Source organism: Apis mellifera, linkage group LG11 (genome assembly GCF_003254395.2).
Source record: "Apis mellifera strain DH4 linkage group LG11, Amel_HAv3.1, whole genome shotgun sequence".
NCBI lineage: Eukaryota > Metazoa > Arthropoda > Insecta > Hymenoptera > Apidae > Apis > Apis mellifera.
The window spans coordinates 15,633,506-15,657,171 of NC_037648.1; the positions used below are offsets into that span (position 1 = coordinate 15,633,506).

Sequence of the window (23,666 nt, forward strand, 5' to 3'; positions counted from 1 at the left end):
TAAAATTTAAAAAATTTTAAATTGTCTTAATAAAAATAAATATAAAAATTTATAGATATAAATTAAATATATTTATTTTTTAAAAAATGCATTACAATCATAGTCATTTCATATAAACCGTTATTTTTAAAGATAAAGATAATTCGATAAAATTATTTTATATATCATTATTAATTCTATTGAAAAATATATAATTTTTTTTTTTTATAAATCTATGTTTCACTTTGATATTGAATTTATCTATCTCCCACTCTTTCTGATATCGACATGTCTGACAGTGGGTTATCAGTCATCATTTGCTTTGACAGAGATTATTTCTTTTTTTAATCTATTCATATTATCTATTAATATAAAAAATAAATTCATAGAAAAATTTGTAGTCTTTAAAAAATGGTAGTAGTTTTTTTTTGTGTTGGAAGGTGTAGGATTTTGAACTCTTTTAATTATTGAGCTAAAGATTATGTACAATCAATATTTATTTGTGTAAAAATAGTGGAATTTTTTATTATAATATAATTAATAAGATGGGTCCACCACCAGTAGTAACAGGTATATCTCCTAAAGAAGGACCTCCAGGAACTCGTGTTATAGTTCGTGGTGAATTTTTGGGCAATAAAGTGCACGATCTCATAGGTTAATTTTGCTTTTTAAGTTATTTAAAAATATTTTTTTCATAGGAAAAAAATTCTTTTTTGAAAAAAAATTTTAATATATCTAGGTTTAACGATATGTGGATGTGATTGCCTTTTATCAGCAGAATGGAAATCCTCTAATAAAATTATTGCCAGATCAGGACCTTGTAAAGGTCGAGGTGATATTATAGTAACTACTCGTAGTGGAGGACCTGGGACATCAACAGTACAATTTCGTGGTTATCATGAAACTATAGGTCCTATGAAAGAATCTGCAGTATGGGTAGAAGAAGCTCCTATGCAAAGTTTTGTTTGGGGAAGAAGAACACTTTCCCCAACAAATTATCAGCAAGAAGATCCTTTAGGTTTAAGCGTAGAAGGCAATGAGTATGTTTATCTATTTTTTTTTAAGAGTTAATATAAATTCTTTAATATATTTTTTTATAGTAAAAAGTATCCTGAAGATGAATTAATTGAACTTTTTGGAGAAGGCAGTGGAGATCTTACCAGTGAAAAATTTCATCCTGGTTGGTTTTTATTGCAACATCACCATGCCACTACTTTTGAAGATTTAAAAGCTGGATTAGCATTTCTTAAAAGAAAAGTTAATTCTCAAAAAGAAGGTCAATTATCATTTTTAAAGGTGATTATTATAATAAAAAATTAAAATTAATATATTATTATTGATTAAAGAAAATATTAATACATCTCTATTTTATATTTTATATTTATCTATATTTTATATCTATATTTTATATTTTTAAATTCTTTTCTTTAGGCTAATGTAGGATCAGTAATGGAACAATTAGATACAATAATTTTATTAAAAGAACAATTTGAGACAGATATAAAAACATATGGTAGTGATCCTACTGAAAAATTAGAAAAAGCTATTCGACAATCTATGTCAGAAGCTAATAAATTGTTTGATGATGTATTAGCAAGAAGAGATAGAGCAGATGCAACAAGGAATGCTTTGTCTGTAATGCAGAGATACAAGTTCCTCTTTTGTATGCCAATTAATATAGAAAAAAATATAAAACGAGGCAATTATGATCTTGTAATTAATGATTATACAAGAGTAAAAAATTTATTTAAAAATACAGAAGTTGAAGTTTTTAAAAAAGTACTACAGGAAATTGATAATAGAATTATAATGTTAAAAACACATTTAAGAAATAAGCTTGAAGAAATGCCTTTCAGTTTAGAAGAACATAAAAAAATAATTAGAAATCTTGTTAATTTAGAAGCTGAAGGAGATCCAGCTTGGGATGCAATAGGTATATATTTCTAAAATATTTTATATCTTATTTACTAAAGATAATGGTAATTTTTTTCAGTTTCTCATTCAAATTATTTAAAAAAAAGTATTACTACCTGTATGCAAAAACATTTGGAAATAGATAATTCTAATGGAGAAAATTTGAACAAAATAAAATTAGTACAAAGTAATAAACAATCAAAATCGGACAAAAACGATGGAATGAATATTCCTCCACAAATATCATGTATTGAAACAATTTGTGATATAATAGTTGAACAATTACCAGATTTATGGAGATTAGGTCAAAGTTATTTTACAGGACAATTACATGTAGTAGTGGATGCAGAGAAACAAATACCTTTTAAGGTATATAAACTATTTATCAAATGAATTATCCTTAAAAATACAAATTTTATTATAAAAAAAAATTATTTTCATACAGAATCTAGTATTATCAAGTATGCAACATGCCATGGAAGCTATGAAAAATATATGTAGTAATGATTTGGATGCTACATGGCTTTTACATGTTTTACGTAGGATTAGACAAATGTATGCTTCATTGATTCATTTGGATTTACCGAGTGATGCATTAGATATTTTCGGAAAATTTATACTTGATTTAAGGTACAAAATATTATTATAATATATTTTATTTTTATTATGTAATAAACTAAAATTTTAAGATCAGATTGCAGTGTTTTGGTGCGCTTTTTAAACAAACCGCAGATAACATAGCTGCTTTACATAAAAAAGAAACTTGGCAAATCGAATATTTGAATGAAGATGGTGGTGTTACTAAAGTGGTAATAATCAAATTTTATTTGTAAAAATATTATGTGAATATATTTTTCTATTAAATATCCAATTTTGTTTTTATATAGCCATACTTATTCGAAGAAATGGTTTTGGAAGTCTCAAAACGCGCGCGAGATACAGTAGTTGCTTGTGGTCCTCGAGAAGGACCATTATTTGCTAATTCGACGCATCAACATTTATATTATAATTCTGTTAAAACATTGTTTACATCGTTTGCAAGATGTTTACAACAATTGGCGTTCAGTGGCTGCGAGGAAGCTCTTGATGATGATGAATCTTCTGTATCTCAATTAATTGGTTCTCCTTCTGGTTATAAGAGCAAGAATAATAAACATCAAGGCCCTGTAAGTTCAATGATTTATTTATAAAATGAAAAAATCATTTCAGAGAAAATAGATTAATTATAATTAAAAAAGAAAAAAGAAAAAAAAGTAAAAAAATTTGTAGCATCTTTTGAAGTCAGTGCTATATTTTAGCATTACTTCTGAATTTTTTATCAGACGTGGGAACAATGCCTCTTAATCTCGTTAAGTAATATTCGTTATACATTGAATACCATTCTACCAAAAATTGGAGATACATTGAAAAATCAAGATTATCCAAATTTATCAAATGCAATTGGATGGAATTCTGATTGGACACAACTTGGTACATTAGATACAGCTGTTTTGGATGCATATCTGGAACGTCGCTGCGATCCATTAGTTGGTACAATTGAACCTAGTATGTATCTAGGTGGCTTAGAATGGGATTTTGAGACTGAACCTACTCATGTAAGACCATATGCACAAGAAATTTTAGCAAATTTAATTGCAGTTCATGCAGAGGTATCTATTATTCACAAATAATTTTTAATTATAAGATATCATTTTTGAAAACATATATATATATATATATTTTTATAGGTGCGCCGTGTTGCACCAGCCTTATTACAACGAGTATTATCTCATATAGTTGAGACTGTAGCAGAAGAGCTTGCAAGACTTATGTCTTGTGTTACTCAATTTCGACCAGCTGGAATTGTGCAAGCACGTACTGATATTACTCTTCTAAAGGATGCTTTAAAACCTTATAGTACAACAAGGGCAAAGTAATAATTTATTTTTCGTTTCGTCTTATCATAATATGAATAAAAAGAAAAATATTTTATTTATATTTTATTTATTTTTGAATTCTGCAGGAATTTTTTTGAAGAAGCTTTAGATGCAATACCACAACCTATTAACAAAGATGATTGTATGCGAATCGACATGTTGTTATCAAAAGTAGCAACGTCCATGCATTTGCAACTATCATGTCTTGCCAGTGATGCAATAAATAATACTCCTATAATGATTGCTGATCCTAATCGTGTCACTACTGTATAGTTTTAATAATAATTTAAGAACTTAAATAAGTATTTATTATATTTGTTATCATTGGTTTTTTACATTACAATATAGATTTCTTTATTCCAGTTACAAATTCATCCTTATTAATGCGACTAAACAGTTCTCATCTTACATTATTAAATTATATAAATACAAAAAGTGACACAAGAAAAAATAAAAATTGTAATCTTTTTAAATGTGTTTCTTTAATAATTGCAAATACAATATATATTTACGATTAATACTATATATCCACAAACGAATGTACAGAATATTGAAATCATTTCTTAAACAGATAAATTTTATAAAATAAATAAAGAGAACATGAAGAGCAGAGATAGAATAATTATATAAATATATGGAATAAAAAAAAGCATTGAATATTAGGTTTATTCAGTACTTCTGTTTGTGGTTATTTATTTAAAATATATTCATTTTTTTTTTTTCAAAAATAATTAACATGTTTTAATAATGATGATAATGTTATTACCTTTTTAATAGATTATAATGAAAAATATTTATATTTCAACATTTTTTTGTAAAAGTGTAAATATATAACAAAAGATTACATCTAAAATATGAATTGCATTTAGGCATTTATAATATGTACATTATTATTCAAATAATGATTAATAATGACTAATAATAATAATAATAATAATTTTTGTTGCACATGATATAAATATTAAATGTTAAATAATATAAAGTTCATTTTAGTCTGTCTTTTTATAATCTAAATTTTCAAAATCAACAGGTTCTTCATCAATAGTGACGACATCTGGACGAGATTTATCTACTGGATATAGCCTATAATAAGAAGAATATTTATATATATATATAAGAATATAAAAATAAGAGAATTTATTTGAATAAAATATTTATATAGTGTTAAATAAGAATAATGTGACTTACCATCTTTGATAAAGATAAATAAGGAAAACAGCATCATCTCTAAAACAAGCTATTCTATGCGCTGTTGGTGTAACAATGATAAATGCAAAAACATCATCTATAAATGTATTAAATGCTTTATACATAAATGTTTTCCATGGTAAATGAGCCACAGATTTTAATTTATAATTTACAAAAAGTTGAGGAAGCATAAACAAAAAGCCAAATGCATAAACTCCATTTACTAAAGAATTAATACTCCATGAATACCAACTGAAATTTGAAATATGTATATAAAAATTTGAAAAATTATATAAAATAAATTATAATTTTTAACATTATACCTTTTATGATGTTGATAAAGTAAAGAATAAATTGCACCGCCAATGACAAGAGGATATAATAAATAACTTAAATAACGCATACTTTCTGCATCAAATTCCCTTGTTCTAATTTCAGCCATATAATTGTTATTATTATTATTATTACTTTTAAGTCTAAGTTTCAATACTTTCTTTAATTTCCACATCTAATAAAATTACAAATATAAAATATATTTATAAAAAACAATCACAAAACGAATGCTTCATTTTATCATTACCTCAATAATAGATCCAATGCCTGTAGGAATAAGTACAAGCAAAGATGAACCTTCATCTAGTAAATAAAGAAAGATGACAGTTTGACTAAATCCTCGCCACGCAACAGTCCATTTACTAAGACCTACAAGATTATCTTTTCTTCTCCAATAACTCACATCATTTTTAAAAGCAAGGAAATCAAACAGCAACTATTTTAATACAAGATATTGTTAAGTTCTGTTTCAAATTATATTTCATATTATATTCAGTTATTTTTTAATTTACATACATGAATGGCTGCAATAAGAAAAGTTCCTCCCAATATATATATGTTAGTATCTACAAAAATTCCTTTTACTTCATCCATATCTTTATCAGAAAATCCAAGATTTTTCAAATTTTGCATAGTAGCTTCCACATGCAATAACAATCTTAGCTTTGAAATAGAAATTGGAGAATATTGCAATGTAATATTAACTGTGTTGTTTTGAGGCATAACTCTCATTAAATCATGATGTCTAGTTTGTAAAAAGTCACAATTAACTATAGGTAAAAATGTTTTGCCTTGTATAATTCTGAAATAATAAAAATTTATCATATCCTTATTATATTAATGATTATTTAAAATTATTAATATTAACATACTTCAAATGATTTACAAGTTCTATAGGTACATTATGTACAGGAAGTTTTATATCATCTGTCATTATTGTAAATGTTACACGGCTCTTAATATGAGTCACTGGATTTATTAAATTTTGTTTTTTTTTTAAATCTGAATGTTTTTCACTCAATAAATTAAAAGCTTCTGCTTCAGGAACTTTATATTGTGTCATTTTAATGGTAATAGAAGATACATATGGATCCTATAATAATTATTAAAAAAAATATAGATATATGGATAAAGTTTATATTATATTTTTTACACATACCTTTTGTATATTAATATTTTTTTCATATTTCTTAGAATTTGGTGCTATGATAATATGAAGAAACAATGTTCCATTATTTCGTGTTTTGCGTGGAATATTCAAAGTTAATTGGCTGAAAGAAAAATATAATAATGTTCAAATAAAAAAGATCCAAAATTGTATATGTTTTCAATAATATAAAATATATACTTACAGAGTATTTGCATGAGTATAATTAAAATTTTTATTATTATATACAAAATCAACTTGTTGCGCGGTAGGATATCTATCGACAGAACTATAAACTTGCAATTGTAATTGTGGTTTTTGATTCAAATATGATGTTAAGCATAATTTGTTGTCTTCACAAGCTGGTGCCACAAACAATAAAGATAAATTATAAATCGAATAAATTATATAAACTAAAAATAATTCCGTTAATATAAGAGTAAAGGATGGCCACTGCATTTTTCTAGATTTTTGTTAAAAATATTTTTTTTTATTTTTTTTTAATTATATGAATCAAAAGCCACAGTTGATATTGAACATGCGTCGTATAACCATAAATATTTATTATAGATCACTTCGTGTATGCAATATAGACTTTAAACATTCAAGTTCATTGGCATATAATTGATTGACCAGTATATATTTTTCATTCTGATGCATACCGGATTAAAAGTACAACCAATGTGTTTATGTCATTAATAACAACATAAGAATACAGCCATTGTTTGTTATAGCGACATCTATGTGTCATCAGCCGTTTTGCCGAAATATATACTTTTGCGAAGAAAATATATGAAGTAAAAATAACAGTATTTCTTCCGCGTTGAGAAATATTTTTTTTTTATTTTCCAAAAAGTGAGCCATTATTGCTCATAAAACATTGTATAAAAAATCAAATATCGTGTAACAATTTATATTCTGTAATAAATTAGCTCTATTTATGTATACAGTATATAATAAGTAAGATATTTATGATATCCGTGTCAAAGATCCGTTCAAGAATAAATATAGAACGACATATATAAAGCGCCATGCTAGCAAAAGAAACTGAATCTATCTTTAGTCATTCATGTATCCGTCGGTATGATGGATTTCATACAAGAAGAATACACTAGCATAGAAATAAAATATGCGTCATCTAACGATAAAAAAACAAACCAAAGAGAACGCAAAAAATATTATAACAAAAATTTTAGTTTATTCTATATACAAAAGAGAAGGAAAGTGTTAATTATTTCATATTTAATAATAATAATGATAACGATAATAACAATAATAATAACACATAATAAGCGTAAAAATAATACACGTGGGGATTTATTCACAATTATTATAATAAAGCAAATCTATGATAATTTTACATTTATTAAATTCTATAATCTATCACAATAAATCTTTTTTTCATTGATGTAAGGTTCGTATAGAAATATATTTGAACAAACAAACCTCTACTAAAACGTAATTATATTTCGAAAGTTTCGAGAAACCGTCAGAAAATTCGCACGTCTATACATAGATATATTCGTAATTATTGTATAGTACATATACATGTACATATGTACAAGCTGAAGTGAAGTGAAAAAAACGAATGAAATCTCCTTACTTCTTGCTGGATATGTTATAAAGGCATAAAGCTACAAACTACAGTACGTATTTGGTCCGATTTTTTATTAGCCCGTTTCTATCTTGAAAGTATTTTGAAGCTGATTGTGTATGCAAGCGAGCAATTTGATTCCTATTATCCTATTAGAAAATACCGTATATTTTTCTTGTTATAATAGAGTTTAAAGATAATAAGAAATGTTAAAATCGAATCTTAAATTAAAATGATTAATATAGATATATATAAGTACAATTTATATAGAAACTAAAATTCAATAATACAAATATTCAATAATAATGAAATCGTTTATCATACTGCAATTGATTTTACGAGAATTCAGATTTATTAAATTATGTCTCGTATTTATCTAATATATATTTAGTTAAACATTAATGACCTTATTTTGTACTTACTGTTCTAAAAAGTATATTTCAATAATTATCCATAAAGTACATTTTATTGCACTATTCAGTCACTAATCCGATGAAAGTGACCGTATCGCTGTCTCGTTTAAATTTAACTATTGCCAATTGCATTTATATAGTAGAAAAATAGTGGGAACAATACGAGTGACAAAATCAAAATTCAAGTATGTGCGTGAAATATTGCGTTATATATATCGTATGCGTTCAATATTCACAAATTTATATGCGCGTTTGATATATGTGCGCGAATATAATACACGCACAAATCTTGCAATTTTGACGTATCGTCAGTTTCTTTTAAGAAATTATAAAACCGACGGAATTTATCTAAAAAGTCGTCAAAAATGTTTAAAATATTTTATTCGCTCATTCTTGCATCGAAATCGCTAACGATTCAATCGGAAAAAAATAAAATTCCTGCATATCTATACGATTACTACGATAAATTCAATCTCTTTGCATTCAATTACAAAACGCCGGGCACTCGTCGTGTAAGTACTACTGTTCCAACAACGATACTTGTTCGTGCGCTTCACCATCGGAAATACTGAACGTTTCGATCCTCTTTCCGGGTTGAATTATCTTCTTTTGTCATAGTTTCGTATGCTTCACACTGTCCGTCCAATAATTCTGTATTGTCATTGCTTCTAACGAATTTAAGAACGAATCGTTATCCAAACTGTACATTTCTTCGGAATTATCCTACAAGTATATAAGTAAAATCATTTAAATTGTTTCTCTCTTCAATTATTTGAGGTATCAATTTAACGCATAAAATGAACTATACTACGATACTTACGCGAATAGTGGAATCATCGATATAACCGGAACTATCGGGATTACTGCATTTGTCGCTATTAAGCGTTTGCGGCGGATTCAGATACCTACGTCTTTAATTAAATTTTTCTGTGTAACGTTGAAATTTCATTTAATTGCTAAACAATCGTTTTAATTACCTGTACATAATGAATCCAAGGCTACCCATTGTGCTGAGTAAAACTACAGTAGCTAGGCAACTTCCGGTAATAGCGGCAATGTCTACCGTCGATCTCGAAGTATTCTCTCGCTTCGAGTTCTCGCTATTGCTCTCGTTGTAATCGGAAAGATGATCTTCCTGCACTTGATCCCTCTGGAAATCTTTGGGAAACGCGCTTCGCGCTCTGCTCAGCCGCGTAGGTTCGCTCACACCAACTACAAGATTCGCATCAAATCAATTTTTAACCCTTTTCCGAAATTCAATTCGATTCGAAAATAATACAATCTCCGTTATACTTCGATTAAACGTTACACACAAATACCTTCGAGGATCGACGCAGCTGTGGCGAATTGTGGCTCGACGAAGTCGTCGTCGTCGTTGATCTCGACATCGTCGGATCGATTGAACGTCTTGATACCGGAATTACCGGCAGAGGAGGACAAAGAGGAGGAAGAGGAAGAAGATAAGAGCGAGGAGGATTTCGTTTTATTCAGTACCAGCCTGATTCTGGACACCTCTTCCTGAAGAGGTAGTACCGTAAGATCCTCCACTTGGTCCAATGTGGTATCATTTCGATTCCCATTTTCATCTATTTTCTCTTCTTGCTCGTATTTGGATCTACCACCGGTTTTGTTCGTGGTTAAGATCCACGTGATCTTACTGTCCTTTTTCACCGCCGAATTACGAATCCTGTCCACGGTATCTGCGACTCGTTGAGACGTGAAACTTTTCGTCGAGTCCAGACTGACCGCGTTACTCGTATTTCCGTGATATTCTTCCACGGGATTAGTACTCGTTTCGACCACGCTCGCCACCATTTCCACGGGAGCCGAAATCGTACTCGATTGCCTGTCTAACATTACAGCGGTGTTCGTGGATGGATGAAGACCGATGGCTTTGGCCACGCGAAAACTCTGTCGCGGTTCGCTCCTCTCTGCCTCGATCGAAGTAATTTTGGACGTCGATTCCGAGCTCAGGCGATCTTGCTGCACCTGGCCACGAGGCTCACCCGTGCTCGATGGCATTGGGTTTCCTAAAATTACTGAAAATCAAAGCGTTTCGTTAGATAATTCTTGGAATCTATGTAATCGAAAAACACGTGTTGATGGAAGAGCTCGGCGAAAAGTTATGTGAAAAAGTAGCAGATGTCTCTGATCATTTAGAACGTACCGAGAAATTGAGCGGTAACCCAGAACCAGTGCATCCACCAATGCAGCGTCATCGCGTCATCTGCGTGTACCTGGAACGGAGAAAAGAGGAAGAAAAAAAAAAATTAGATGATCGGAACGAAATCATCTTTTCCTTGAATCGCAACGATAATATCTTTCCAAATTAAACGTCTAAATCGAATTCTCTTTAACTCGTCGAGAATTCTTCCGATTAAATTATTTTTAGCGAACGAATTTTCGCTCGGTTCATCCTTCTCTCGTCGCGGTTGTCAAGACAATGGTCCATTAGTCACGTGGATACGAAGAAATATCAGACGTCAACGTGGACAGAGTGCCGCTCGAATACGAACGTACTCGAGCATAAAAGATTGATTTAGAGTTCGAGTTGACGCTGGAGATATACGAATGCTCCCCAGTTTTATATAATCGGCAATTGGGAGAAAAATCCACAATTAACAACGAGCATTCTCCAATCGAATAATAAATAATAATAATCGTTTTTCCCTCGTTTTTTTTTTACTTCCAAACCAGAATAAGAAAACCTGGCCTTTTATCGAGAAAAAGAGAAAAAGTCAACGAGTCTTATTATCCCTCGAGCGTAATAAGGACTCGGAACAAATCGCGTTTACCTGCTCGTTCAGAAAATCGGATACTCGAATGAGTAATCGGTTGTTCGGATTCGTTTCAGCGTGACTCACCGCCAGAAACGTGGATGAGAGAATTTTAAAAGGTAGAATCGATGAATCACGGATATTCCATTTACAAGAAAGGAAAAATTTGAAAAAAAAAGAAAATCTACGATTCTATAATTATAATCTACGACTCTATAATTATCATCATTAGTGAAAAATCGGCGGGGAATTTAGAAATATAACCATCCGTTGGCGGGTTAATTTAAACACGGTTCGATTAAATCTGTTGACAAAGCGAAAAAAAAAAATATCCGGTACAGTTATTCGCACAGTCCCGGTCATGCTCTTCCGACTGTAACCAGTTGCACCTCGATGCGTCACACCGCGGCGGACGAGAGATGCGACACGAAACGTGTGTCGTCGTACAGCAATTTATTCAACCTCCTAAACCAACCTTGATATCGCCGGAACAAACGGTAACTCCTTTTCCGTCTGTTTATTTATTATTATCACTCTGCGATTTATTAAAAATCGGTATACAACAACTTTGGCAATAATAATAACGATAAGATCGAAACATATACGACGTTTGTCCAAATAATTGCACTCGTGTATATATATATACGCAAACTGGTGTGACACACGGTCGCGAGGGTTCGAGATTCGAGATGATCGTGTTAAAAGAGCGCGCGACCTTGTCAAGCGAGTCAATTGGATGAATGAAACGGCTGGTGGTCAAGTTCTTGAACCGGGGCGCAGCGAGAAACTGGCGATCGCCGTTGACTATATCCAACCAAACGTACCAATGAATCACGCAGTTGGCTAAACCCATGTAATCCGGATCGTTGCGTTATCGATATCGAGAACTGTACCCGGATGATAATGAGAGGCACAATAGAGTCGAGGAACGTGCGAGTTGCGCGAGGAGGAGAGGGGAGGGCGCTTCCGCGAGTACCACTTCGTTTCTAGACCAAAAAAAGACTTCGAGATCGCGTTCTTTCGCGCTCTCGTTCACGGTGCACGGCTTTGTTGGTGGCCGTTTATTAATTCGGTCGCGATTAAATCTTGATTTTCAGCGTCAATTATCCGAGGGGAATCAAGCGGTCCGTCCTACTTCCTTTGGTGGATAAAGATGAACGATCAGCTGATCGAAGAGACGAAAGATATTGTGCGTAATTTTACGTTTTACGATATATATATATATACGTGTATTCGAGGGGAAAAAAAAAATTATTTCGATCGAGCGTAGGAAGAAGGTATATAACGAGGTATATTCGAAGCGTGGTTAAGCATCAGGGAAATTGGTTTTCTCAGCGGTATAACCTCGAGCTGGCTGGCAATAAAAGATGTTGCGTAAGCGCATCTCGACAACTCGTTTCCTATAACGTTACTCGATTCATTTTACATATTTATTCACTTGGAAGGTTGACCTTCGATTCAGTTTTGCGCGAATGGGTTCGAATTCAAGATAAAAAAAAATTTTTTTCAACTTTTAATACGATATATATTAATTGACAAAACAAAAAGATTGTACTATTTTTTTTTCCAATTACTTTCGAGGTTAGTAGTTATATTGCTGATTAATCTAGCAAGATAGAGTCTTTTTTTTTTCCACCATCTTAATTGGCATTCCATTTCAAACAAAGATTCATTTTTCCGATTAATATCGCAACCTCTCATAATTATTCGTTAATCACGTTTCTCAATCGCCTAACCTAACCTTCTTTCTTCCCGAGCCTGCGCTCACTTGTTTCGCAGGCCACCATCTGTCGTCTCGATACATTTGTCAACGTTCCAATGTTTCCAATGTCAACATTTGCCGAACGCGCCTCGTCTAGAACGAAAGGAAAATAAAGATGGCGCTGTATATCTTTTTCTTTCTCCTCACCGGGGGGAGTTCCGTTCGCAACAAGTGATCGTTAACACGTTCGCGGTCATGTAGGTCGGGATAATTGTTGCACAGAAGTTCATGAACCGTATGTAGGCCGACGATTGTGTGCGAATCGTACCGATCTATTTATCGTTGATTCTTTACAGAATTTCGCCCGCCTATGAGAAATCACTCGAAAGTTTTCGTAATAATTGTGAAAAGGATCGAAATAATTACGTCAACGCGTCCTCTCTTTATTCAATCTTCAATTCAGTATCCATTTCGAGGACGTTTTTTTTTCATCCTTCCATCGGATCCACACAGAGAAACACGATCGTTTCTCTCCATAACCAGACTAAAGAAAAGCGACAACTGGATTGTTTGCATTACCAGATTGCATAATAACGAACTGTCTCGGCTGACTCGGCGATCAAGTAGAACGGGTTTCAAATCATAGACTCTCTCTACTAAGGGATTCGCCGATCGATATTGAATCGAATGGCTGAGGTCGTTCTGCAAGAAGTTGTTTAAAAAAAAAAAAAACTCGCGCACAGTTTGCAAACAAAACGATATTATTTTGTATAGATCGTAAAAAAATTATGAAAAAAATTCTATCACTGACAATTCATAAATGTTGCAAGACTTCGATATAAAAATGAAAGTTTCGATTTTATTATCGTTGTTATTACGTTTATTTAAAAAAAATAATTGCCTTATTTTCTTGTTTGCAACACAATACAATTTAATTATATTTTATATATAACTCGTTTCGTAACAATACGTATTTATATTTTGCAATAGTCAATGTACCGTGCGGGCTAGGCTGTTGCTATATTCAAAGCTGCATTGAAAGCAGACCATATACCAAAGATGACTAGACTCGATGCAGACGAGCGACTTTTATCGTTGCGATTATACGTCTCTGTTCGTTTTTCTTTTTTTTTTTGCTGGAAAAACAAGGAAAAATACAACAGATGCAAATATTTTAGTTTTATCGTTACAATCTCACCATTATAAATTCTTCAAAGCCTTTGTTGATTTTTATATATCATTGAATTATTTCATGGTAAAAGAAATTCTCACAATTTGTCTTCGTATAATCAACGAAAGTATCTAAACGTATAATCAACAAGTATCCAAGTATCTATTTAACCGAATAAAATCATGAGAGAATTCCGGGTACAAAACTAAGAAAACTAGGTAAATCAGGTTCACGAGTCTCGAGAAAATTTCAAGACGATTGTTCGTTTCGAATTATATTTCTTCCGATGTATACATTCGGAATCCAAACTTGCTCATTTTTTTTCGAATCTTTTCGACTCACTGTTCCATACATATTTATTTTCACTTTCGTGCCACTTGTTTCGCTTCTCCTAACAACACTGGTAAAATTCGTTTTGGTTCACTAACAGACGTTCGTTTCTTCTACAAAGTCGTTCAAAAAGCTTTCACTTGTTGAGTGAAACACATTTTTTTTTTCATGTTCTTACTTTTTCCTTTCTTCCATGATTTATATTTTTTAACAAAAGATGGCGGTAAATGAAGATTCGGTTGAAAGTCTTCGTCGAGATTCTTCGGACAGGTGCACGTGTATAACTCGATAAACTGTAATTCCGAATTAGAACAGTGAACGCGTTCTCGAATTGATCCAATTTTCCAGAGTTCGTAATGAGATTTGCACATGACGGGGATAATATATAAATTCGATCGCCGGAAACCGGTCTCTAGCGAGGATTAAAACTTACATTTTACTTGTGCTGTTGTTAATTGAAGAATTTCCATGTGAGAAGTAAATACAACGACCGTTCTTCTGAAAGTTGAATGGCGGAATAGTCGCGCCTCCTATCGAAATATTCAAGTAACAAAAGTCATGGCTACCGCTCGTTTTTCCTGTGCAATGTACTACACACGTGCCAGACATTCTTGCGCCACTCTTTTCACGGAATTTTATTCTCAATCGAATTTATCGACGTGACTTTTATCTAATCTGATGTCACGGAATGTCATCGGACTTTCGACCAATCTAATCTTTCATAAATCGAGTCCGGATATTTCGCACTTTTTCCGCGCGTCATTCTTTTCACGATTAGGTAACTAAAAATCATTAGCACCGACAAAATTCCGAAGGAATGGGTCAACTAAATATGACAACGAACTTTGTCCCCGTGATCAATGCGCAATTAAAAGTAAATTTAACTTTTGTTTCTCTGAAACAACAGTAGAGAACAGTACAGTAATAATTGGTTGCTACAATAACGAATCGTCTGACCGTTACTAACGAAGCGCCACCATGTTAATTGTTTCTTCTGTGCTTTGCACATTTCGTTTGCGTTTCACCGTTCGATTTCGTTTTCGAAAACTAAATATATCGAGAATATTGATCGAATTATCGTTCAGAGAAAAATTATGTTTAAATAAAAAACAAATAAGAGGATAGAAATTAAAAATTTAAAACTTATTGTAAACAATAGAGAATGAAAATTATCATGCATTATCGATTACGACTATCGATATTTATATTAATAACATTTTTATTGTAAGCAATTAGAGAATCTCTGAAAATCAATTCATGCAAGATGACTGAACACCTGGAAAGATTTATCATCGAAGAAAATATATATAAAAATAATTTACGTGGCCGCGATACACGCGGCTTCGGTCGTCACTTGATAATAACTTTTAATATATGCATGTTTCTAAAAGCGAAAGCTTCTAATGCAACTGGCAGTCACGCTTGCGTTCGTACAAAACCCGTAAGAAAGGAAAAACTCGCTTTCCTCGCTATTTATTGAAACATTTTACTAAAATCCTTTTTATAATTTAACTGTTATCAACAATTTTAATCAAGAATTGAAATAGAAAAAAAAAAGTTCGATCGAGCATTTTTAAATAAAATAATATTTTATTTATTATCATATTAATATCATTTTTTTAATTTTAAATTAAGGCTCAAAATATATAAAATATAATTAAAGTTTAATCACGTAATTAATTCTTTTAATTTACATTATAATATAATATACATATAACGTATTTTTCAAAAATACTGCTTGATAACGGAAGATACGTGACTTTGGATTAAAAGCAATATGAATCGTTATATATATAATATTCAGCATCGAAAATAGCTTGTGTCATTAGTTTCTAATAAGACAATTCGAGACAATTTTCTTCGATTTATTTTTGCAATATTACAATTTGTTGGAATATTCGATTATGCAGCAAAGAAATATAGTGAGATTATCTATAAGATGATCAAGATTGACCAATATGACCAATATGATCCTGAATTCGTAAGTTCTCTTTGTTCTAGAAGAAAAACTAGTAACTTTTTGATTGCAAAAGTTGGTATTAAATCGATGCATTTAAAAATTTATCAAAAAGACAGAATTATCGTGTCAATTTTCTTTTTTCATATCGATTTTCTTCACGCGATCATTTTTTTTTTTTTAAATTACGGATTATCTTTCAACTAGTATATCATTCGATATATTACAATTCATAAATGTGAATATTTTTTAATCGGAAGAAAATGGAATGGAAAGGAAGTAAATGAAGAAAACTGAATGCAAAACGGATTTCACGATTGACGAGATACGAAAGAGAAAGGAAAAGTGGAAGAATTCATTTGATTGGCTTAAAGCTTAAAATGGTTTCGAATCGCGAAACAGAGAATCTAAACAAGCCGAAGCACGTGACAGGACAACGTGATGGCGCGATAGGTAAGTGCTAGTAAAATTACCGTGATTAAGTAATTATCTTTCGAGCAACCGACATTTCAAGACGATAAGGAGGGAAAGCAGAGGAATACGTATGCTACAGGGATTTTGCGATACACTTCTATACGCTATTGTTTATTGTCCATGTTGGAAAGATAAACCTTTCACTTGCATTCTCATCTTGAACGAAGAGGATTCTCTGATCACGAGTAGACGAGAAGACAATGCCCTCTGCGCTATAATCGGTGAATTTCCACAGACTGATGATGTGACGTAAAAGAATTTTTTTTTATTTAAATAATTGTCGTAATGTCAATTTCCAAAAAATTATGTACATACATATTTAAATAATATTATAAAGATAATTATACGATTATAATATATACATTTATGGCAACAGGATGAAAACGATGTTTAACATTTTTCAACTTACATAACCTTTTTCTTCGGATGAAACAGGTTATGAAAACGAAATCGCAAGAAAATAGCTGTGCTTCTGTAATACATATACACAAGTGTCGAATTATTACGAACATTAACTATGGACTAGTGAAAAGTGAATGTCGGAAGAAACGAATATGCTAGTCATGAAGAGAGAGAGAAGGAAAAAAAATAAAAGCAAGAACTATAAGAGAGATAAAAAAAAAAGAGAGAGGAAAATTGCGATCTGTTGTATTAGTTTATATTGTATCGAGCAGTAGAGGGAATACGGGAACATCCTGTCCTGAAAATTCATGTCCCGGGCGGAAGTTTGAGGGAGACCACGAATGAGATACGACGTCGACCGAGCTGTGTGAATTGCTCACGCGACACACGCGATAATTCGAACGGAGAATCACCAGAATGGCAATTAATCGGCTCAACAATCATTCGTTAGCGGTAATCTTGCATAATAGATATATGTATATTAGCGTTAGTAAAAAATTGTTACGAACAAATTCACAGAAAAACAAAACAGAATCTAATGCATGATCTGGAATGAAAAAGAATATTATTAAACGTTCGTTACTAACGTAGAAAAAAATGTAGAAAATAAACAATATTTCTCATTGTAATTTTTGAAAAGCTTTTCAAAAATTTCGAATAATGGATGAAAATTTTACCTATTGTAATGATCTACAGTATATTTTAAAGAAAAAAGAAAAAAAAAAAAAGGAAAGTTTGTTACATTATAGAACAAAATTCAATGCTTTCACTCGATATCGTGCAATAGATTGCGTGAATATAGAATTAGATTCAATATAAAAGATTGAACGAAATTTTTTAAAACAATGTTTAAAATAATTTTATTTTAATTTTAAGTTAAAATAAAATTTCTATAATTTTGAGATGACTTTTCATACCGTGTTTATCTTCCGTGTGAACTTTCGAGGTAAAGAATGCAAAAGGAAGAATAAAGTGCATTGGTATCGTTCTGGTCTGTCTGGAATGTGTACTATTCCTGGATATTCTTGAGAGACTCGTTGCTCACGATTGCTAAAAACTTCATTCCTATTTACACTTTATTTCAGTGTTAAATATACCAATACTTTTATGATATTTATGCAAAATATTTATATATATAAGAACTATGTTATATATCTTTCGATTATTAAAAATTCTTTTTAATTATTATTTGTTCATTTCTAATAAACGATAAAAAAAATTATACAAGAAACGAACTCTGAATGCAATGGACAAAAAAAAAACGATCCTGCCAGGATTCGAACCTGGAATCTTCTGATCCGTAGTCAGACGCGTTATCCGTTGCGCCACAGGACCTACTGCTTACAAAATTTTTAAACTTGATATAAAAGATGTATATATTAATTATTCGTTAAAAATATAAAAAAAATCAATGTAACATTTAAATAATAAATATTTTTCTTTCTTTTTCTTATATATTTTACTTAAAATATGAAAAGATGAAAAAAAGGAAAGATTATTTAATGCAAATATTGCAAAACAATTTCTTTTCCGACACTATGCAATCTTTTCAACAGAGAACATAATGATCATAAAAATATTCCATCCATTGATTAGATATTTATGAATGGCAATCACCCCTGACATTTTATATTAAATAATGTTAAACAATATTTATAAATATCAAGAAAAGTTATTAACAAGTCAATGAGCCAGAAATTTGAACGTGAAAATATTACATGATGTTTAATGTCATCGTGATAGAATATTGACTCACCGTGGCAATAGAACGAGTGATATAATTAATAAATATCGCACGCAGAATAGTCCCTATGACTGAGATTGAAAACGTAAGCGTTTGAACGTGCACGACACAGAGCTCACATCAGACTTTCGAAACAATACACACCTCGTGACACTTCCGCGAAACAATAATACTCAACACTATCAAACAATCTCTCTTTCTAATGTTGTTTTCTAATGTTCGTTTTCAAACAATTGGCAATACACACCCAGAATATTCCTCCGTTGTTCATATTAATACGGGTGGTAGACATTTGATGTTAGAAAACAAAAAAAAAATTCAGATTACGAATAATTGAAAACGCACTTAATTCAACGAGTAACGTCAATGTCACCCCGCTACTGTCTATTGAAAATAGAAGGGTGTCGATCCAGTCGGAGAGATCCGAAAAAATTGTGTATTGCTGTTTGCCACGAATAAATCATTATTCTCCATTCACCCTTCGTACTTAAATCAGTCACGTGAATCACATAACCACGCGCGTCCCGTTCAACTACTCGAAAACATGAGTGAAACAGGCTGAGAGCTGTCACAAACCATCACTACTCTCGCCATTTTGGTTTACACTGACACTCAGAAACGATCAGAGAGGTGTTATACTATGAATACGCATGCGCGCGACAGGTGGCTGCCCGGGAGTTGAACGTTGCCTGCAGTATATTGTCGACATTTGAATTGTTATTGTATTTCGTTATTAAAAATTTAAAAAAAACAGGATTGACATTATTATATATTAAATATTATTACATATATATTTTTATTATATATAATATATATATATATATGAGATTATAAAATTATTTAAATATTATAAATTGTTATACAATAATTTATTTAAAAGTACAAATAGATTTTGAATATTTTTAATCAACTATAACTACTTATATTTGTTGAATGATAGTCAATTAATTGTTATCTTAATTCAATGTATTTTTGGATGAATAATTGATCATTTTTATTTAACAAATATATGCAGATAATATCAATATCATATCATTCTAAGTTTTATTATATTAAGTCACTTTTGATTTTAGAATCTTCTTATTATTTTAAGATTGATATTAATAGATTGTAAAAATTGTAAATTTATTTTTAATTTGCAATGTAATATACAAATATAAGTATTAGTATATAAGTATAAGTATTATAAGTATTATCATTTCATTTTTTATTATAATAAATTATTGAAGGCATAAAAATTAAATCTAAAAGTTGATAAATTATTGATTATATAAAAATCATGTTCACATATTTTATTTATTTTTATATATATTTTTCACATCAGTAAAAATTATGTATTTTCATAATTTATATAAATAAAACTATATCAATTGTTATTATATATATTATATATATATCTACTTATAAATACTTTATATATATTACATATATATTTTAGTATATATAAATATTAAATATAATAAATATAATAAAATACTAAAGTATATAAAATATATACTTTATTCAACAAGATAGAAATTTATAAATCAAATTAATTCAATATTATTAGAAAAATTTTAATAAAATTTTAATAAAATAAAAATAATAAATTATTCTTAAAATTAATAAAATTAATAATGAGTTAATAATAATGAGTTATTAATAGTAACAAATTTTTTGGTAATAAATTAAATATGTTATAATATTATAAATCATTATATTACATCAATAAATTATAAAATTAATAGAATAAATATTAGAAATTATAATATTTCAATATTTTATATTTTAAAATATTTTTTTGAATTTATTCATAATTTATTAATTTATCATTATCAATATCCACTTATAATATTCGACATTGTCTGCTGAGCAATGGTTATCGACGAGTAGAAGATCTTAGTTTATTTGCCAGTATACTTTATCGTTATTATAGAAAGATGAAACCTATTTATTTTTGTGGCACTGTATTATCTACAAATAGTAACTCATAAAAATTTAATTATTATTTCATGTCAAACAATAATTTAGATTAGAGTTTTTTTTATATTCTCATTTCATAATTTCAAAGTTTTTAAATATTATTTTTTATTAGATTATTTTTTATTATTTTTCTAAGATTTTAATTTTCCATTTTATTTTTAATTTAACTTTTTAATATTTCAATTTATTTCAAATTTTAATTAATGTGGGTATATAGTATAAAACTTATTTTATTTTATTAAAAATATAAATAAAATTCGACTTTCCTATCACATAAAAAAATAAAAATAAGAATTTAAAATAAAATATTCAAAATTTATCAATCTATTTTAAAAAAATATTTTTGATACTTGTAGAAAAAAATTGGCCCATGGGGGGATCGAACCCACGACCTTCGCGTTATTAGCACGACGCTCTAACCTACTGAGCTAATGGGCCTTGCTGACTTATGTTTTATTGGATAGATGTATTGTCGTATAAAAACCTAAATATAGATTATAAACTTAAATAAACATTATATATATATTTGTGTTATATAATATTTTTTAATAATTATATTATATATATATATATTTATATTATAATAAAAATACAAATTTAAAAAATATTAAAGTTTAAATTAAATTTAAAAATTTGATTTTGAAAGATAAAAAATTTATTTATTTTTGTGCTTTTTAGTATAACATTAAAATCAAATATGTACATAATATTATTTTATATAAAATTCATTATATATTATATATTATATATATTATAATATAATAACGTTATATCACATTTTATTTAATTTGACATAAGGCATTTTTAAAAATTTCATTTAATTTATCATATCCCTTTAAGCCAACTTTAGTACCAGCTACTTGACAACCAAAAGTCACAGCTCCTTGCAAAACATTTTGTGTAATAAATTCTGTATGACTACATTCTAAACTTTCAATATTATAATTCATTTTAATATTACGTTCCATTTTTACATCTGTATGTAAGACACTAGTTGCTTCATTTGTTTGTAGATTTCGTTTTCTGATAAATTCCAATTTTGCCTTATTTAAAAAATGTAATACTGCAGCATTGAAAGTATCTCCAGCTCCTAAAGTGTCTATAACTTTTTGTGGTGGAAATGCAGGTGATTGTACTATAATATTGTCAGGAGTTCTTGCCATAGCACCTCTATCACCCCAAGCACATATAAGAGTTGCTCTGAAAAAAAAAATTTTATGATAATATGCTTATTTTTAAGTAATTTTTAAATAATTTTTTTATACCCTGATTTAGCTTCTTCGCCAATATTCTTCAATGTTTCACTCATATTTTCATATCCTCTACTTTGAGCAAAATCTTTAGCTATAAATACTAGATCAACATAAGGTAATAAATCTAATAATTCTTGTTTTGGAGTTTCTAATTCTACACTGATAGTAATTGGTGCTTGATTTGTATCTATCTCTTTGTTATCTTGACTATAATTCAGCATATTATTATAATTTTCCACACATTGCATCATAGATAAAACTTCGTTCAAATTTCTACCTTCAAAATGAATCCAACTATAATCTTCTAAATGTAATTGTTCAAAATTTTTTAATGTTAACTCTGGCAAATTTGGATTATGATGCACAATCGTACGAGAACCAGAGCTTAGACTTAGAATAATAGTAGATATTGGACATCCTATTTTTTTTATCATAGGACAATGAGAAAAGTCAATATTATATTTTTGCATATCATTTTGGAAAAAATTTAAATGTTCTTCAGCACTTAAAGTACCAAAAAATTCACATGAGCTTCCTAATAGAGAAAGAACTGTGCAAGAGTTAGATGCATTACCTCCTCTTTGCCATCTACATTCTATAGATCTGCAAAATAAAATATAAATTAAAAAAAATAATAAATTTTATTTTGAATATATTAAAAATATTAATTAAATTTTATTAATTGTAATAAATAGTATAAAATTACTAAAAAAATATTGATTATATAATTATTATATTTATATTTATATTATAAATTTATATAATTATTATATTTTAGTAAAGCATATTTATTATTTACATCAATATTAATATCAGCTGATTAGTAATGATAAAATAGATGGATAATACTGCGCAATCGCATATATAAAAATACCTTTTACCTTTGGTCAGAATCTTCTACAGGATATTGTTTGCACGTTTGTACAATATCTAAACAGCTTACTCCAACGCAAAGAATTTTTTGCCGATTTGATTCCACTGTAAAAGATGTACCAACAATTTTCTCGTAGAAACTTGAAATCATGTCAGTCAACAGTGTAAATATACAACTTATATTACATATCTCTTACTTGAGAGATGATATAAATTTAACTGATTAACATATATTGAAATGAATTTTATGATTCGATAACTAACCATATTTTTCATTTAATCGAATTTTTCCTTTATTATCTGTACGATTAGGTATAATACATATGTATCGATTAAATTTATTTAACCTTTGACTCTCGACAAATATTCTGATAATTTTTAATGTTATTTTTATATTTAAAATAATACTGAAATTTAGCATATTATAGAACAAATTAAATATTTTTATGAGTTATATTCATATCATTTATTTAATATATCTATAATATATATATATACATATATATATATATATATAAAGATATAATGAAGATTATG

The 23,666-nt window shown here is 29.3% G+C and overlaps 4 protein-coding genes and 2 non-coding genes across 13 annotated transcripts; 1 reads left to right on the forward strand and 5 right to left on the reverse strand.

Annotated features, from left to right (window-relative positions):
• Positions 1 to 257: 257 nt before the first annotated feature.
• LOC726595 (exocyst complex component 2) lies at positions 258 to 4,527 on the forward strand. Its single transcript, XM_001122322.5, has 11 exons — positions 258 to 633; positions 719 to 1,019; positions 1,080 to 1,275; positions 1,411 to 1,912; positions 1,973 to 2,262; positions 2,339 to 2,523; positions 2,588 to 2,702; positions 2,781 to 3,059; positions 3,216 to 3,542; positions 3,621 to 3,805; positions 3,896 to 4,527. The coding sequence occupies exons 1-11, from the start codon at positions 525 to 527 to the stop codon at positions 4,080 to 4,082; spliced, it is 2,676 nt and encodes an 891-aa protein (XP_001122322.2). The 5' UTR covers positions 258 to 524; the 3' UTR covers positions 4,083 to 4,527.
• Positions 4,095 to 7,634, reverse strand: LOC726579 (cleft lip and palate transmembrane protein 1-like protein). Its single transcript, XM_001122306.5, has 8 exons — positions 6,683 to 7,634; positions 6,490 to 6,601; positions 6,203 to 6,423; positions 5,847 to 6,132; positions 5,578 to 5,766; positions 5,321 to 5,505; positions 4,998 to 5,249; positions 4,095 to 4,892 (listed from the first exon to the last, which is right to left on the reverse strand). The coding sequence occupies exons 1-8, from the start codon at positions 6,934 to 6,936 to the stop codon at positions 4,799 to 4,801; spliced, it is 1,593 nt and encodes a 530-aa protein (XP_001122306.2). The 5' UTR covers positions 6,937 to 7,634; the 3' UTR covers positions 4,095 to 4,798.
• A 290-nt stretch (positions 7,635 to 7,924) lies between these two features.
• Positions 7,925 to 19,659, reverse strand: LOC100578709. 8 transcript variants are annotated; one of them, XM_003251510.4, is made up of 6 exons: positions 19,289 to 19,659; positions 10,652 to 10,721; positions 9,804 to 10,523; positions 9,462 to 9,696; positions 9,305 to 9,395; positions 7,925 to 9,207 (listed from the first exon to the last, which is right to left on the reverse strand). In XM_003251510.4, the coding sequence occupies exons 1-6, from the start codon at positions 19,331 to 19,333 to the stop codon at positions 9,097 to 9,099; spliced, it is 1,272 nt and encodes a 423-aa protein (XP_003251558.1). In that variant the 5' UTR covers positions 19,334 to 19,659; the 3' UTR covers positions 7,925 to 9,096. The 8 variants fall into 8 exon arrangements, with proteins under 8 accessions (XP_003251558.1, XP_006570384.1, XP_016770296.1 ...); XM_006570321.2 differs by having other exon boundaries at positions 19,054 to 19,658; XM_016914807.2 differs by lacking the exon at positions 19,289 to 19,659 and adding an exon at positions 18,215 to 18,362.
• TRNAR-ACG lies at positions 18,560 to 18,632 on the reverse strand. Its single transcript has one exon. It is a non-coding gene; the product is annotated as a tRNA-Arg (tRNA).
• A 1,708-nt stretch (positions 19,660 to 21,367) lies between the features above and the next one.
• Positions 21,368 to 21,441, reverse strand: TRNAI-AAU. Its single transcript has one exon. It is a non-coding gene; the product is annotated as a tRNA-Ile (tRNA).
• A 205-nt stretch (positions 21,442 to 21,646) lies between these two features.
• Positions 21,647 to 23,571, reverse strand: LOC726522 (ketohexokinase). The gene is made up of 4 exons (XM_006570324.3): positions 23,394 to 23,571; positions 23,138 to 23,234; positions 22,269 to 22,859; positions 21,647 to 22,203 (listed from the first exon to the last, which is right to left on the reverse strand). The coding sequence occupies exons 1-4, from the start codon at positions 23,548 to 23,550 to the stop codon at positions 21,783 to 21,785; spliced, it is 1,266 nt and encodes a 421-aa protein (XP_006570387.1). The 5' UTR covers positions 23,551 to 23,571; the 3' UTR covers positions 21,647 to 21,782.
• Positions 23,572 to 23,666: the final 95 nt, after the last annotated feature.

Coding starts and splice junctions, on each gene's coding strand:
- LOC726595 (XM_001122322.5), top strand. CDS start 525: ATGGGTCCACCACCAGTAGTAACAGGTATATCTCCTAAAGAAGGACCT. Junction 2,263..2,338: donor AGAAACAAATACCTTTTAAG/GTATATAAACTA, acceptor ATTTTCATACAG/AATCTAGTATTATCAAGTAT. Junction 2,703..2,780: donor ATGGTGGTGTTACTAAAGTG/GTAATAATCAAA, acceptor GTTTTTATATAG/CCATACTTATTCGAAGAAAT.
- LOC726579 (XM_001122306.5), bottom strand. CDS start 6,936: ATGCAGTGGCCATCCTTTACTCTTATATTAACGGAATTATTTTTAGTT. Junction 6,424..6,489: donor AAAATATTAATATACAAAAG/GTATGTGTAAAA, acceptor TAATTATTATAG/GATCCATATGTATCTTCTAT. Junction 5,250..5,320: donor CTTTATCAACATCATAAAAG/GTATAATGTTAA, acceptor TTCAAATTTCAG/TTGGTATTCATGGAGTATTA.
- LOC100578709 (XM_003251510.4), bottom strand. CDS start 19,333: ATGTCTACCACCCGTATTAATATGAACAACGGAGGAATATTCTGG. Junction 9,697..9,803: donor AGCTGCGTCGATCCTCGAAG/GTATTTGTGTGT, acceptor CGAATCTTGTAG/TTGGTGTGAGCGAACCTACG. Junction 9,396..9,461: donor CTTGGATTCATTATGTACAG/GTAATTAAAACG, acceptor ATTTAATTAAAG/ACGTAGGTATCTGAATCCGC.
- LOC726522 (XM_006570324.3), bottom strand. CDS start 23,550: ATGCTAAATTTCAGTATTATTTTAAATATAAAAATAACATTAAAAATT. Junction 22,860..23,137: donor GTAGAAGATTCTGACCAAAG/GTAAAAGGTATT, acceptor TTTATTTTGCAG/ATCTATAGAATGTAGATGGC. Junction 22,204..22,268: donor GGCGAAGAAGCTAAATCAGG/GTATAAAAAAAT, acceptor TTTTTTTTTCAG/AGCAACTCTTATATGTGCTT.